The following is a 16,899-nucleotide window of genomic DNA, read 5'->3' as shown; positions in this document are numbered from 1 at the left end:
AGCCGCTCTGCCCTGTCCACCACCTGGCCCAGAGTGATTCCCATGAGGGGCCACTTGCCAGGGTTGGACAGATAGCTCTGGGTAAGTGTGTTGCTTTTGTTGTTGCTTGCGTTGCTGTAAGATCTGGAATATTTAGAGAACGCCCAGTGAATACAACCAGAGAAAGCCTAAAGCTACGAACATGTGTTACTTTAAGTATCAAGTGTTTTCTTCTTTGTAATAATAATCATTTCACCAAATTTAAACTTCTCCAATTGTAACGATACTTTCACTAACAAAGATAAAAACATTACCTTAAAAAAATATGATCATGAGGAACGTGTGACAAAGGAATCACAACAATTTAAGGAGAAGCAAAGGAGGTTCTGTAATACCCAGATGAGGCTCACATAAACACATATACACTAAACTCAGTATAGTCACGTAATCGCAATCTGCATTTGTGAATACCCAAGTATATGTATGTACGTACGTATCTCATCATTGTTAATCTAAGTACGCTCTAAGACAACTATAGAACCTAACAACTTAAGATATAAGGTAAGCTGCAAGAAGCGACTAGGCTTACACGTGGCAGTTCCTGTATGAAATATACCTATTTCCACCTATTTCCACGGTGATAAGAGAGAGGGTGAAGTCACTCACTTAAAGGAAAGGAGTTAATAAAACTAATTGCCTCTAATTCCATAATGTCTAGAAGAGCGGTATGAGTGGAATCCCTTCATAACATGTGAAGCATACTCCTTACTAGAGGTGTATCGGATGTCAGAATTCAGAGATCCGCAGATGCGGATGTGTGTGTGGAATTCATATGTACATATTATGGGATACGGATGCGGATATCAGTCTCTGCCAAATAGCGGATGCGGATGCGGATTCGGATACCAAAATAAAACATCCTCATGAAAGCAACAAATTGAAGGATGAATGAATGTTATGTTAAAGGAAGTAATTGAAATAATGAGTTATTAATGATGGTAAGACAAAGGACTAACAGGTGGTACTGATTAGTCAGAGGAAAAGATTGGGTATAAAGGAGGTTCTGGCAGGACTGGGTGAGGAAGCGTGAGGAATAAATGAACGCGCCCCTTGGCTCAACCACCACACACAACACGTGAAACCTAAGTCGATAAGTTGTAACTCTACTTGCTACTACAGGGCCCGTATTAATAAAGACTCTTAGGAGTACTCCTAAGAGCACTCCGAGTAGTGTTTTTATCTTCGACTCTATTCTTAGAAGTTGCTCCTAAAAGCAACTTTTACTTTCAAAGTAAAAGTTACTCCTAGGAGTAGAAATGCTGCTAAAGTAGCGGTTTTTCTAAATGAAGTAACATTATTTTGAATCAGATCTAACAAGATGTCGTTCTTTTGGTAGTAGTTTATGTTCGTGCATTAATCTTGAATATTTCTAAGTCATTCTAGACTATTTTTGGTCATTATTAAGAGCGATTTGTAATTTCCGGAGATGTCGATAATTTGGCGGATGTAAAGAAAGCGCCACCCTCCCTACCGGACCATCATGCCTCTTGTCTTCTCAAGATGGATGCAGAGGACGGCTGGCGGTTCAAGAGTGAAAGAAATTAGTGCAGTTAAGAAACGTTACTCCTTGTAGACCTCACAGAAGGAAGAAAACATAATAAAGTATAAAAAATGATCCGGGAGTGACCTCCAAGCAAATGAAGACTGAATGGGCAGACATAGTTGTCCATCTTAATTAAGCAAGCATACATGTATATCATATGCATGGTACAACTCTCTCTCTCTCTCTCTCTCTCTCTCTCTCTCTCTCTCTCTCTCTCTCTCTCTCTCTCTCTCTCTCTCTCTCTCTCTCTCTCTCTCTCTCTCTCTCTCTCTCTATATATATATATATATATATATATATATATATATATATATATATATATATATATATATATATATATATATATATATATATATATATATATATATATATATAATACAGAAACACACACACATACGGATGTGTATGCATACATGTACGTATATTCCGCCTTTGTTGACAAAGCAAACTTCACTCCTAACTCTGTAAAAGTCCCTCCGAGATACTTTTATCTCGCGCCCACTTTGAGAGCACTTCTAGGTGCAAAGTCGCAGCTTTGAGAGTCCTTTTAGGAGTTAGGAGCAACTTTGAAAGTAATCTTTACTTTGAGAGTAACTTTTAACTTTCAAAGTGTTTATTAATACAGGCCCAGGACTTTCAGCCATATGGAAGCTGGAAAACAGTGTTACAAGCGTCATAGCTAGACAGAGGAAGAGTTGCCAGTTCTTTTTATATGTGTAACTCCATATTTTGGGCGGTGGCGCTTAAACCCCTATGGTCCTGATGCCCTCAATTACAATAAACAGTATATATCATTCATTTAAATTACAAATGTACATTATTGTATTATATCACAAGAGAGAGAGAGAGAGAGAGAGAGAGAGAGAGAGAGAGAGAGAGAGAGAGAGAGAGAGAGAGAGAGAGAGAGAGAGAGAGAGAGAGAGAGAGAGAGAGAGAAACTTGACATACTCCAGATTATTTATGACCCAGAATATTAACACACTCCAGAGAGAGAGAGAGAGAGAGAGAGAGAGAGAGAGAGAGAGAGAATTATATTTCATATAACTTCATATAAGGTCAATAAGCAGTATGTAAATATATATATATATATATATATATATATATATATATATATATATATATATATATATATATATATATATATATATATATATATATATATATATATATATATATATCCTATTTGAGATCAATCTGGGTTAAGGGACAGTATACCAGGAAAAATCAACCTTCAGGCCACTTTTCACATGATACAGTTTATATCTTCTTCATATGTATGTACATGTACATGTAAGTATATATATACAGTGCTCGTCATAAACATTGTCGCCGGAGAAAACGGTATCCGTTTGAAGGATCAAAACGCGCGCGCTTTTCTTGGCGGGCATCAGGTGCTTTAAATTTAATTCCCCTGATTCATTGTGGTGTTCTTGGGTAACACCACGAGGCTCCCCACCCCATGGTAGGAAAAGCATCCCCATACCATCAACGAATCAGGGAACCTGACGGCAGGAGCAGTGTAGCGGGGGTCAAGGGGATCGCTGCCTGGGCGCCGGTACACGCGACCTTGACTGCTGGCTGTCACTATGAATCTTGACTCGTCGCTCCACAGCACGCCACGCCACTGCTCGATAGTCCAGTCCTTCATCCTGTCACAAAATGCAAGTCTCTTCTCTTGCTGGGCTACAGAAACCACAGGCTTGGGGCGCGCTGCATAACTCAGGTACTGGAGGTCGTCGTGGATACGGCGCGATAATGTCCTCACAGACACATTACTCAGCAATCCAAAGTTGTCTTCCCTTATTTTTCTGGCTGATACTCGTGGATTGCGTTCAAGTTCAAGGTGTACCACCCTCAGGGTTCGTAGGGAAGTTTTGCGGGTGTTTCCTGGTGGTTTCCTCTTCGCGGGTATTTTGTTGCCGCCCATTTCAGCCATGCGCCTCACGTATCGTTGAACTTGACGGACACTGACACCCGTCTGGTCAGAGATAGCCCGTGTGGAGTGCCCAGCCTTGTGGAGAGATGAGATGGCTACGATGTCATCCCGTGACAACATCTGGTAGCGCACCATTGTGCAGGACAACAGCTAAACAGGAGAGTAACTGCAAGCCAGTGTGGGGGGGGTGGCGCGGGAGGACAGCAACAAAACACCCCCCAATCAGAGTGATTGACAGGCGCCTGTCACTTCTTCCCGCCTTGGCAAGCTGCCCAACACCCCGGGTGAGGTGCCAGATGTGTGATAACTGAATTTAAAGCACCCGAGGCCCGCCAAGGAAAGCGCGCGCGTTTTGATCATTGAAACGGACACCGTGGTCTCCCGCGACAATGTTTATGGCGAGCACTGTATATATATATATATATATATATATATATATATATATATATATATATATATATATATATATATATATATATATATATATATATATATATATATATATATATATATATATATATATATATGGGCATATATATATATATATATATATATATATATATATATATATATATATATATATATATATATATATATATATATATATATATATATATATATATATATATATATATATATATGGGCATGATCTCGTCCACCCATATGTCCGCCTCAAAGAGAGCTTCCCACCTCTCATCCAAGTCCACCCAAGTTGAAAAACACTGTATGATCTGCTTTGTATTTGTGATTTACCGTCTAAATCCTGGTGACACAGCACAACACCACTATTGCAGTCTTTTGTGATCACAAATATGGTGGGAGGCCTGGAAGCAACAGCAAAAAACAGGAAATAAGGAGCGGTACACCGGCGTTTCCCTATGCTTTCACTGCTCATTAGGTAATGTTTTGGGTGTAAGGGGGTAGGGCCGACAGCGGACCAATAGGGCGCTGGCTTCACATTCATGACGTCATGCCGACTCCTCCCATTACACCTTCAAAACGCAACTGCGTGTTGCGCGTCATGAGGCATTTTGTGCGAGGCGAGACGTATGAAAATTCGAAACGTGACGAGGTTGTTAACATTCCCCCACATTGTTGCGCGTGCCTTCGTCGTGCAACGCGTCCCAATTACGATAAAGTGTTCTGGTCGCATGTGTGTACCACCTTGACGTATTAATATTTTCAAATTAATCGAATACACATACGTTCTGTATGACAACATAATAAGGTAAGGATGAGTTCTGAGGGTAGAGATGCAGAGATACATACATATAATCATCCTCCAAGCTTGTAAAGGAGTGCAAATGCGAATGAGGAGAGAAGATTGGCCAGCACGTGCATGGCGCGTGATGTCACCCCTGCTTCAGTCACCACTGCACTGCCTCAATAGTGCAGTAACTGGTGTATTGATGCCATTTCGTGCAAACTTTAAACTCATTGATGAGGTGTTTGAAGTTTTCCACTTTGGTACGGAGCAGCTTCAATAGTATGGAGAAGTATGCTAGAACACCACCCGTTCCTGTGAGAGAGAGAAAAAAAAAACGTAATACAGCCATTGGAAACTGTTCCGGAGTGCGTTCCTCCTTACCAGTTCAGAGGCTACTTATCAGACCAGTGCGTCTCTAGCCACTGTAGTGTTTGTGCGATTTGTCTTAAGGAGAGGACTTGACTGATTAGCGTTTGAGATGTTATTGAGAGGCATGAATATCCACATATTAAGAGGATGTACACATAAGTGGATTTTTCGAAACTCTAATCATCTGTGTGTAACGACGCAGTACAACAGGCTAATCAGGTGAGAGAGACTACAAAGCAATTTCCAGTGTTCTTAATTCTCTTGGATAGACTATGTATTTTGTTTAGGTCCATAGACATGAACAACCATTATGTGAGCAAAGTTACCATCATCGCCCATGAGAATGCCATGACCTTTCAGCATGTGTTGAAGGAAAGGTCAAAACTCACCAGTACGTAGATTTATTAATGTCTAATCACTTTTCAAGCCTTGGAGATATTTAATGCACTTCTCTTCGTTCTATGTACACACCTCTTTATAGGTATACGTATGGTTGCACACACACACACACGCACACACACACACACACACACAAGCGCGCGGCTTAAAATGTAGTGGTGATAGTAGTAGTAGTAGCAGCAACAGCTATAATAACAACAGTAGCAGCAGCAGCAATAATAACAACAACAGTAGCAGCAGCAGCAACAACAACAAAACAACAACAACAACAACAGTAGCATCATCATCAGCAACAACAACAGTAGCAAGAACAAGAACAACAAAAATAACAACAACAACTACTACTACTACTACAGCAGCAACAGCAGCACCAGCAACAACAAAACTACTACTACTACTACAGCAGCAACAGCAGCACCAGCAACAACAACAACAACTACTACTACAGTAGCAGCAGCAGCACCAGCAGCAACAACAACAACAACTATAATCGCAGCAATAACAGCAGCAGTAGCAGCAGCAACAACAACAGCAACAATAATAGCAGCAACAACAACAACAGTAGCAACAGCAACAGCAACAACAAAAGTAGTAGTAGTAGTAGTAGTAATAGTAGTAATGGTGATGGTGGTGGTGCTGATGATGGCACTATAGAGTAGTGCATGTGTCTGAGTGACCATAGTGGAGATGAGAGCACTCTCTCTCTCTCTCTCTCTCTCTCTCTCTCTCTCTCTCTCTCTCTCTCTCTCTCTCTCTCTCTCTCTCTGAATGTTCTTATTTAACAGACTCTAACCTCCGAGTCACGTATATACTACACGATGGTTCATATTCATCCGCATAAGCACGCTGTATATTGAGTTCGACCACAGAGGAGCTCATTGTATTGGACACACACACACACACACACACACACACACACACACTAACTTTTCTTCTTACGTCATTACATTTCTTTCGTACTTTTTTTTTTTAGTTCCAAATAACTATCCTTAGTACTTAATGTTAGTTCTCATTAATAATTATAATAATTCAAACACAGGTGTGACTTGTTTTTACTTCTATGAAAAGAACAATTCTTCCATGTTAACAGGAATATACTGTAGCCCTGTATATTCAGTATTGCACTGTGCAGGCATTTTGCTATGCGGAGAAGTTATTTCTTAGGCTTTCATTTATTTATTTATTTTTATTTCTCTGTTTAGGCTATTGTTTTTACTTTGTCGGCATGAAATGTATTCATGTGGGAGTGGTGGCGAGGGCAGTGTAGCAGCAGGTGTTCTGGAGTATCCGGCTGTGTGAATGAGGCCGCTGTCGTGGAGATAAGTGTCCGTCTGTGCAAAAGTGTACCTTGCGCTCCACACCCAGCTGTTATCTTTGCTCAAACTCATGTGTGAAAGAGTCTATGGGGCTGGTATCCCAACCATGTGTAGTGCTGGAAAAATAATTATGTATATAAAAATAATTTTCTACTTTTTTTTTAGGCTAAGGCCCATGTAATGTGCGGGGATGACCAGAGTCTCATTACCATGTGACTAACCCCCCCCTTCCCCTCCTCTCCTCAGTGTCCTTTTGTCCTTGCTTTCCCCCCCCCCCTCTCAGCGTCACTGTGTTGACCACTTCTATCATAAATTTACCCTGTGAATAAATGTAATTTCTCCTGCTTGGCCAGGTTATAGAAGCGAATTTTTCACCTAATCCCAGAGAATGGGGAGCCCTTAATACGATAAAATTAATTCTATAATGGTAAGGTCTTAAGCCAGCTCAAACAAATCCCAGATAATTACGCCGCGCCAATGAGGTTGACGAATCTAATAAGTCTTCTTTGCTTCGCCGTCCTCTTACCCCTGTTGCTACGCAAGCCAGGAAGAGATACCAGACTTTGACTAATTCCCCAATTGATTTCAAAAGTCCATTGAATTAAACTTCTTAAAGTAACAACTATAAAGTAAACAGTAACTTAATTATTCATATTTTTCATCCCTGAACTCACAACCTAGTCGCCCCCCCCACTAAAAACAAAATTATAACTCTTAATAAATTTCCCCATTGGAAACCTTTATCCTTAGTTTCCCGCCGATTTCCTCACAAGCAAAGCCAGACTCTCTTGGATTCTCCTCAGACCCTCTCGGATTCTTCTCAGATATTCCTGTTGATAAACTATTTTTGAGTGGATAGATATTCGCATTTTTTCGTTCTTTTTTGTTGGTTTTCTCCACGTGACTAGCGTAACCACCTGGTTCGAGATCACCGTGTGAGACTGTCCTCAGGTCTATACATACTTTTTGGTTATATTTGTTATTTATTTATTTATTCTCTGGTCTCCCCCGCAATTCAGTAGTCGCGAAAATATCTCCATCGTAGTTTTATGTAACTGAAGAGTACGCTACCATTTATTTTGTATTTCTGAATTCTTTTCTTCTTATTATTATTATTTCGGATTATTCCATTATCAATTAAAAATCTATAAACGTGTCAATATTTTTATTTCTTTTAAACCAGTGATAGAATTTGTAATCATCGTCTGCCACAAGGGAATTATTTTGTTTCGTGGAGGGCACGAAACATGTGTGTTTATGTGAGCCTCATCTAGGTATTACAGAGCCTCCTTTGCTCCTTCAGTTATTGTGATTACTTCGTCACACGTAGAATATGATCCTCATGATCATATTCTGATTGTTTATTTTCCTTTTTTTTTTATGTTTTTTTTTCTCTTAATCTTTGTTAGTGAATACATCATTACAATTGGAGGAGTTTAAATTTGGTGAAATGATTATTATTACAAAGAAGAAAACACTTGATACTTAAAGAAACACATGTTCGTAGCTTTAGGCTTTCTCTGCTTGTATTCATCTGGCGTTCTCTAAACATTCCAGATCTTACAGCAACACAAGCAACAACAAAAGCAACACACTTACCCAGAGCTATCTGTCCAACCCTGGCAAGTGGCCCCTCATGGGAATCACTCTGGGCCAGGTGGTGGACAGGGCAGAGCGGCTGTACGGGGAGCGGGAGGCTGTGGTGTCAGTGTTCCAGGGCATCAGGAAGAATTACGCACAGCTGAAAGAGGAAGTGAGTAACGTCATAATTATTAATTAATAATAATAATTAATCAATAATAACAATATTTAATTAATAATAATACCTCAACGGTCCACTCAGGCTGACTTCACTTGGCTGCCGTGCCGTGTCATGTGTAACATTTTCACTTGACTACCGAAAATATAAAACGTAGTACAGATTTGCATCTCTTAACGACTAACAAAAATGAGGCACATGTACAGTCGAAGACTATAAAAAAGTCTCTCACCCACGCTGACCCTGCCACGAGGCCTGGGATCTTTCTGGACGGCGGCTCAACCAAACTATCTCGAAAAATACACGCACGAACATACTTTGACGAATCCTCTGTATTTCAAAAACAGCCCATGATAGTTTGGCTGAGCCGTCGTCCAGAAAGACCCCAGCTCGTAGCAGGGTCGGCGGAGGTGGAAGACTTTTTATGGTCTTCGACTGTATATTACATATTTTAGTTGGCAACACGTACTCGTCTCTAAACTTTCTATTACATATACCCATGACTGTCGTTCCGTACCTGCCTCGCTTGCACTATGTCGTAATTGTTATTATAATGCTGTTTTACATGCATTGTCCATTTATAAATCTTGCTTGTTCATGTATTTCATCATACTTCCTTCCCACCTGAAATACTTTTGTTCTTACATACAAGCGAATGAAAAAGTTTAACTCAAACTTTTTCTGCCTCTTGTGAAATCATTAAGTTTGTACCTTCAACATCACATTTTTGTTCTGCTTGAAATATATTATTTTCACTTTTTTACAGAATCGTTTTCATTTATAGAATTCTCGTATCTTAAATATGTTATATAGAATCTTTCACTTTGGATTTGCTTCTAATATAGTTGTCGAATGATTAGGGTAAGCCTATTCATTAATGATATAATTTTTACTCCTTCTTAGACCTTTTCTCATCCTAGTTCGTTCATTTCTTGTACTTCTTGTATTCTTGTAGTTGACATATGCTGTGTTTCCACCGCGCCTCCTGAGCCTGATCAGTAATGTATCACTTTTCGTTATTGTTTCTATATATTTGCCATGATACTGCAGATGAACCTTCTTCATATTTTATTTTTTTTTTTTATGAGATGTTTAAATATTTATCGGTTTACTTAATCTTCCACTTGCAAAACAAAGTTTACTGGAGTTACCATAATTGTACCTACTAGATGCATACATTATAATAAAGAATATTTAACGTGATCTAGACGTACACTACATCTGTCTCTTGATAAAGAAATTCTCTACAACATTGTCCTTTCTTTTAAAGTGCTGTATGTTCAGGTTGTATACTTGTATGAATACAAGAGTCCAACAGATCAGTAATTGATTTTTCTTTCATGTTTTAAGTTAATGAGATACTTTAGAAGATGCTGGTCTGTAAATATATTTATAATAGAATGGTACCCTCTACTCAAATACGCTGAAAAATAGCTTAGTCCAAATAACGCAAAGCAACTTTCTTTACAGTAGAATAATTTCTTAGCGCGAAAGATAATGTTTTGCTGTTATTGAACACCAGATAGTCCACAGTGAAGTCATCAGGTTGCGTAAATACACCACCTAATATCACCGTCACTAGCGTCAGACGCTCCTTTAAATAGGGCATTGAAATCACGGGCAATTATGACAGGAGAATGAGAGAGAATAGGTTTTAGCTTAATGAATGCATTCCTGCAGTACACGCTCCAGTAGTGCATTGACTCCCCTTTTTGACAGATCAGTAAGAGGAACAACTACATCAATAAAATTTGAGACTGTCTCCTTTTTGGGGAGGCATCTTGAATGGGCTTTTCTCTCTCTCTCTCTCTCTCTCTCTCTCTCTCTCTCTCTCTCTCTCTCTCTCTCTCTCTCTCTCTCTCTCTCTCTCTCTCTCTCTCTCTCTCTCTTTGTGTTGCCCTTGGCCAAAATCTGTTAAATCAAAATTAATAAATAAATGGATAAATAAATAAACATACCAAGGTCTCGTCTCCTTGGTTGAGGTGCACCAAAGTTACAGAAAAAGTAAACTTCAATTAATGGAGCGTCTACAACACCGTAGACACGAGTAGTATATCCTCCCAGGAGTCACCACATTTACCAGTACAGACAACACACCTTGCATAGCTTATGTTACTATGATCATGAGTTTTTGAAAAGAACAAAATTGTTTTCCATCCTGCAGGGCACCAGTATTCGTATGATGGTGATAGTAGTAATCATACCTGGAGGAGGCGCGGTCCTGTTAGGTTGTGTTACCGAAGCGCCTCCATTAAAAAAAAAAAAAAAAAAAAAAAAAAAAAAAAAAAGTAAAATAAAAAAAAAAAAAATAAATGATAATAAATAAATAAAAATAAGTAAATAAATAAATGTATGCCACTTTTTTTTTATGTAAGAGGGGCACTGGCCTACGGCAACAAAAAGAACGAAAAATAAAACCGCTCATTGAGGTACCTTTCCTAAAAGAAAAGTTACTGGCGAAGGTCACTGTATTACAAATTTAGCTTTGACCTTGAGTGGCGAAATATTATTTTCTGGTGCCCGGTTGGTCAGCGGGACTTGCCAGATGTGTTAAAAGCATTTAAATTTGCTGATTATTTATGCAATCGTGATGTTGCTTTGGTAGGATCAAACAAAGAAAAAGATTTAGAGTTATAGCTAGCTGATCTCTGTCAGAGAAAACAATGCATAAAGGGCAGAAATGAAGCGAATCGGGCATTAGGATTAATCTTTAGGAGTATTAAAGGTAGAAATCCCAAAGTGATTTTAAAGTTATATTTGGCGCTAGATTATGCTGTGCAATTCTAATCCCCATATTACAAAAATGGTATAGGTCTAGATCTAATACAATCAGTAAGGAGGAGAATAACCCCCCCCCCCCCGAAAAAAAAAAAGCATGGTGTGAGGACTAAAGAGTATTCATTACGAAAGGAGATTGGAGTTTATAATTTTATATTCCTCAGAGAGGAAGAGGAGGATCTGATAAAGGTCTTCAAGTAGTACTAGTGATATAACAAGGATGACATAAGCAAAATTCTCAGGGTAAGGTAAGGACAAGCAATAATGGATTTAAGTTAGAAAATGTTAAATTTGTAAAGGAGATTGGTTCTCAAATAGAGGATAATAGATGGAAGTAGATATGTTTCAGGCCGTGTAGGCCTGACAGTCCCTTGCAGTTTCCTTTATTTTCTTATGCACGTATGTTCTTTTGAATAAGAGTTGGCCTTAACAACTAAATTTTGTTTCCTGTTGTTTGTACATACAGAATCGAAAGAACCCACCAGCCTTTGGGAGTAAGGTGACAGGCATTTGACCGCTCACTTTGTCCTGATTCAGACATTTCTTTCGCCAACATGTGGTTGACTTCTTGTACAACGCGTGGCGTTTGAATGGCATTTGAATGGCGCTGCGCTGCCCGCGTCCACATCCTGTTTTATGACCGTTGTTAGTCTTGAGCAGCAATAAATATATCTTCATATTACTATGGAATGGCCTACAGCTTATCTCGGTACTGGTCTGTCAACTGAGAGTTTATCAGATATGACAAAGCTTTGGCGTTCCCCGACGTTGTTATCTAGTCTAGTGTAGTTATACATCTACAAACATCTGATAACAGTACGCACTCACTGGCACAGGATCAGTTAGTTACAATAGGTGGCGCTGTAGGTAAGGCTCCATCATATTAACATGGCACAAAGCTTTATTTTGTGGATTGACAAAGACATCGTTCACATTCCTGCGCCTCTCCTCTCCTTTGAACGGGCCGCTTTATCTATCTGTCCTTCAGAGGTTGACTCTTAAAGAGATGTCTTTTGGCTGAAATATTCATTCAGTATCGTTGACTTTTATTTGAGTCATATATCACTTCATGGAGCTTCATGCGATAAACAGAAGCCATATAATCTTCAAGTAACAAGCAGGGCTGTTCAGAAAGGAAAGTTATACAGCTTTGTGAGGCTGTTTCATTTAATGACATGGAAAAACAGCAAAATAGCAAACTAACATTTCATTGGTAATACCAGTCCACATATCACAAGTACTCAAAATAAAACGCAAAGGCCACACGTTTACAAAATAAAAAGCAAATGGCCCACAACACTTCCCTAAGGAACTCTAAAATAGACACAACAGTACGGGACAAAACAACCACCAGCCACAACACGTTGCCATCTATTTAAAAAAAAATAAATAAATAAATCAGTTAAAATGCATTAAACACTGCCACCTACGCTAACAGATAACAATTTGAAAATCAAAACAGTGCCAAAGGCAGCATTGAAACTTAAGGAGACAAGTCTATATCCATGTGTATTGTCTAAAACAACGTACAAATCTTGCACTAGCATAAGCAATGCATCCTAAAACCAAATTGTGTTTCAGGGAGAAACGGAAGACGGTTTGACCTTCACAGGCTCAATATATATATATATATATATATATATATATATATATATATATATATATATATATATATATATATATATATATATATATATATATATATATATATATATATATATATATATAAGGAAGAGGTAGTAGGCACCTGCCGAAACGATAATTACTCCAAGTGAGGTCTAAAGCACTGGATCAGGGGATGCTGTGAACTTATTAAACCCAGCTGTGATTTCACTGAACGTTTCCCTTTGTGTCTCACAATACAAGGGGACAGTCACAGTCTTCCCTCTAAAGAAAACTCTCTTCCTTCACACAAAGCTACAAGCATTTAATTACACACACATTCTTCACTCAAAATTCAAAATTATCATGGCGACTCCTACATCAGCCTCGGAGTCCCCATCTGGGGAGGGGACCCAAAAGTCCCCAGGTCGGACTGTTCTTCTGGTATCGGCCCTAAGTGTCTTGATACCCCCCTGAACTTTTTCTTCATTAACTTCTACAACTTTCGCGGTCTTAGATCTAATATCCAATCTGTAGAACACCATCTCTCCTCTACTAAACCTCATCTTTTCCTCACTGAAACACAGGGGTCTGAGGCAGTTGACAATACCCTCGTTTCTGTTCCCTCCTACTTTCTCTATCCTCTTTATCAATTAAAAGCTGGATGTTGCTTTTGTGTGACTTAACCTGCTCTACTTCCCACGTTCTTGAATCTCCCCGAGTTTTCCACCATCTGGCTACAACTACAGTCATTCTGAAACTAAATTCATCTGTGCTGTATATCTCTCACCTAACTCCTCTGACTATAAGAAATTCTTTGACTAGTTAACTTCCAAAGTGCAGCACATTCTGACTCTTCCCTTTTGCGGAGATCTCCATTCTTGGAGACTTCAATGTTCACCACCAGCTTTGGCTTTCCTCTCCCTTCACTGACCATCCTGGTGAACTAGCCTTCAACTTTGCTATCCTCCACGATCTAGAGCAATTGGTATAACACCCTACTCTTATTTTTGACCGTCTTGGAGATACGCCCAACATTCTTGACCTTTTCCTAATCTCAAATACTTTGGTTTATGCTGTTACCCACTCTTCTCCGTTGGGCTCCTCCGATCACAATCTCTTATCTGTATCTTGTTCTATCGTTCCACTCCCTCCTCAGGATCCCCCTAAGCGGAGGTGTCTCTGGTAATTTGCCTTTGCTAGTTGGGGAGACCTGAGGAGGAATTTTGCTGATTTTCCTTGAAATAACTACTGCTTCCGTGACGGAGACCGGTCTCTGTGTGCCGAGCGCATAACAGAAGTGATAATGTCTGGCATGAAGGCGTATATACCTCTTTTCTCGACCTAAACCTTCCAAAACTTTGTTTAACACAGCTTGTTCTCGTGCCATACATGATAGAGAGGTGGCCCACAAAAGGTACTTAAGCCTTCCATCACCAGAATCTCATGCACTTTATATTTTTGCCCAGAACCATGCCAAGTCTGTTCTCCAACTAGCCAAAAACTTCTTCATTAATAGAAAGTGTCAAAATCTTTTAAGATCTAACTCCCCTCGTGACTTCTGGCTTCTAGCCTAAAACATCTTCAATAACTTTGCTTCTTCTTTCCATCCTTTATTTCAACCAGCTAGCACCATTGCTATCACATCTATCTCTAAAGCTGAACTCTTCGCTCAAACCTCTTGGTAAAAACTCTACCTTGGATGAATCAGGACTTGTTCCTCCCTCTCCTCTATCCTCTGACTACTTCATGCTACCTGCTAAACTCTTCGCAATGATGTTTTCCATGCCCTCGCAGGCCTGAACCCTCGGAAGGCTTAAGGACCTGATGTGGTCCCTCCTATTGTTCTCCGAAACTTTGGGTCCGTGCTTGCACCTTGCCTAGTCAAACTCTTCCAACTCTGTCAACATCTAACTTTCCTTCTTGCTGGAAGTTTGCCTACATTCAGCCTTTTCCTAAAAGGGGTGACCGTTCTAATCCCTCAAACTACCGTCCCATTGCTTTAGCATGCTGCCTATCTAAAGCTTTTTTTTTTTTTTTCTTCATCTATCTTCAACAGGAATTTTCTTAAACATCTATCGCTTCACAACCTTCTATCTGATCGCCAGTTCTGTCAAGGCCGCTGTAATGGCTTTCCTTACTGAGTCTTGGTCATCCTCTTTTAGAGATTTTGGTGAAACTTTTGCTGTTACTTTAGACATATGGAAAGCTTTTAATAGATTCTGGCACAAAGCTTTGTCTTCCAAACTACCCTCCTACGGCTTCTATCCTTCTCTCTGTAACTTCATCTGAAGTTTCCTTTCTGACCGTTTCCTTTCTGCTGTGGTAGACGGTCACTGTTCTTCTCCTAAATCTATTAGCAGTGGTTTTCCTAAGGGTTCTGTCCTGTCACCCACTCTCTCCCTATTATTCATCAATGATATTCTAAACCAAACTTCTTGTCCTATCCACTGCTTCGCTGATGATACCACCTTGCACTTTTCCACGTTTTTTTTTTTTTTTCACAGACACCCAATCCTTCAGGAAGTAAACAGTTCATACAGGGAAGCCACAGAACGCTCGACTTCTGATCTCTCTAAAATTTCCGAATGGGGATGAGCAAACTTGATATTGTTCAGTACCTCAAAAACTCAGTTCCTCCATCTGTCAACTCGACACAACCTTCTAGACAACTATCCATTCTTCTTCACTGACATTCAACTGTCCCCCTCTCCTACACTGAACATCCTCGGTCTGTCCGGAAACTTCACATCTCATCTCCAGCTAAAACAGCTTCTATGAAGTTTGGTGTTCTGAGACGTCTTCCGCCTCTTTTTCTCACCTACCCCCCTCACCACTAAGCTACTAACTCTGTACAAGAGCCTTATTCTTTCATGTATGAAGTATGCTTCACATGTCTGGAGGGGGTTCCATTCATACCGCTCTTTTAGATGGAATGGAATCAAAAGCTTTTTCGTCTCATCAATTCTTTTTTTCTAACTGACCGTCTTCAGCCTCTTTCTCATCGCCGCAATGTTGCATCTCTTGCTATCTTCTACTGATATTTTCATGGTAACTGCTCTTCTGATCTTACTAACTGCATGCCTCCCTTTCTTCCGCGGCCTCCCTGCACAAGACTTTTTTTCTTTTTCTTATCTCTATTTTGTCTCTAATGCAAAAGTAAACCAGTGTTCTCAGTCATTCAATCCTTTTTCTGGGAAACTCTGGAACTCCCTGCCTGCTTCCATCTTCCTATGACTTGAACTCCTTCACTATCCTTCAAGTTTTGACTACCGCTCCGGACCCTGTTCGGGGACAAGCATCTCAGTGGGCCTTTTTTTTTTTATTGGATTTTTGTTGCCCTTGGCCGGTGTCCCTCCTACAAAAAAAAAAAAAAAAAAAAATGTCACCGTCAGTTTCCTTAAACATGTGTTTCAGTGAGGGAAAGATGAGGTTTAGTAGAGGAGAGGTGGTGTTCTACAGATTGAAAATTAGATGTAAGGCCGCGAATGTTTCAGAAATTAATGAAGAAAAAGTTGAATAGGATCTCAAAACACTTAAGGTGGATTCCAGAAGAGCAGTGCGACCTGGGGACATCTGTGGTCTCCTCAGATGGGGACTCCGAGGCTGGTGTAGGAGTTGCCATGATAATTTTGAATTTTCAGTGAAGGGTGTGTGTACTTGTAGTTTTGTGTAAAGGAAGAGAGTTGTCTTTAGAGGGGAGGCTGTGACTGCCCCCGTGTGTTGTGAGACACAAAGGGAAACGTTCAGTGAGGCACAGTTGGGTTTAATGATAGGTTCACATCACCCCTTTCCAGTGCTTTAGGCCCCACAGCCTCTAGTTTCTTTATGAAGACAGTTGGACTCTATTCGGGCTGTTATGGCAAGGTAGCTACAGGGAAGCAGCGGATGCCACCGCCGTGCCTGTGTAAAGAATATTCCTCACTGCCTCCCTTGACGAATTTTCGTATG

General features: G+C 39.9%; 1 protein-coding gene across 2 annotated transcripts in view; it reads left to right on the top strand.

The window, feature by feature from the left end:
* Positions 1–16,899, top strand: part of LOC135093270 (medium-chain acyl-CoA ligase ACSF2, mitochondrial-like) — a 92,163-nt gene that overhangs the window by 23,727 nt on the left and 51,537 nt on the right. Inside the window, exons 1-2 of one of the 2 annotated variants that reach the window (XM_063992372.1) lie at positions 5,099–5,313; positions 8,367–8,562. The exons of the other annotated variant lie outside the window; for it this stretch is intronic. Of the exons in view, the coding sequence (XP_063848442.1) occupies positions 5,204–5,313; positions 8,367–8,562 (306 nt within the window). The 5' untranslated portion in view covers positions 5,099–5,203. Of the gene's footprint in view, positions 1–5,098; positions 5,314–8,366; positions 8,563–16,899 lie in introns of those variants that run through there. 2 annotated transcript variants of the gene reach the window in all.

This window comes from Scylla paramamosain, chromosome 42, assembly GCF_035594125.1.
Source record: "Scylla paramamosain isolate STU-SP2022 chromosome 42, ASM3559412v1, whole genome shotgun sequence".
Taxonomy (NCBI): domain Eukaryota; kingdom Metazoa; phylum Arthropoda; class Malacostraca; order Decapoda; family Portunidae; genus Scylla; species Scylla paramamosain.
This window is presented reverse-complemented; position numbering and strand designations above follow the sequence as displayed.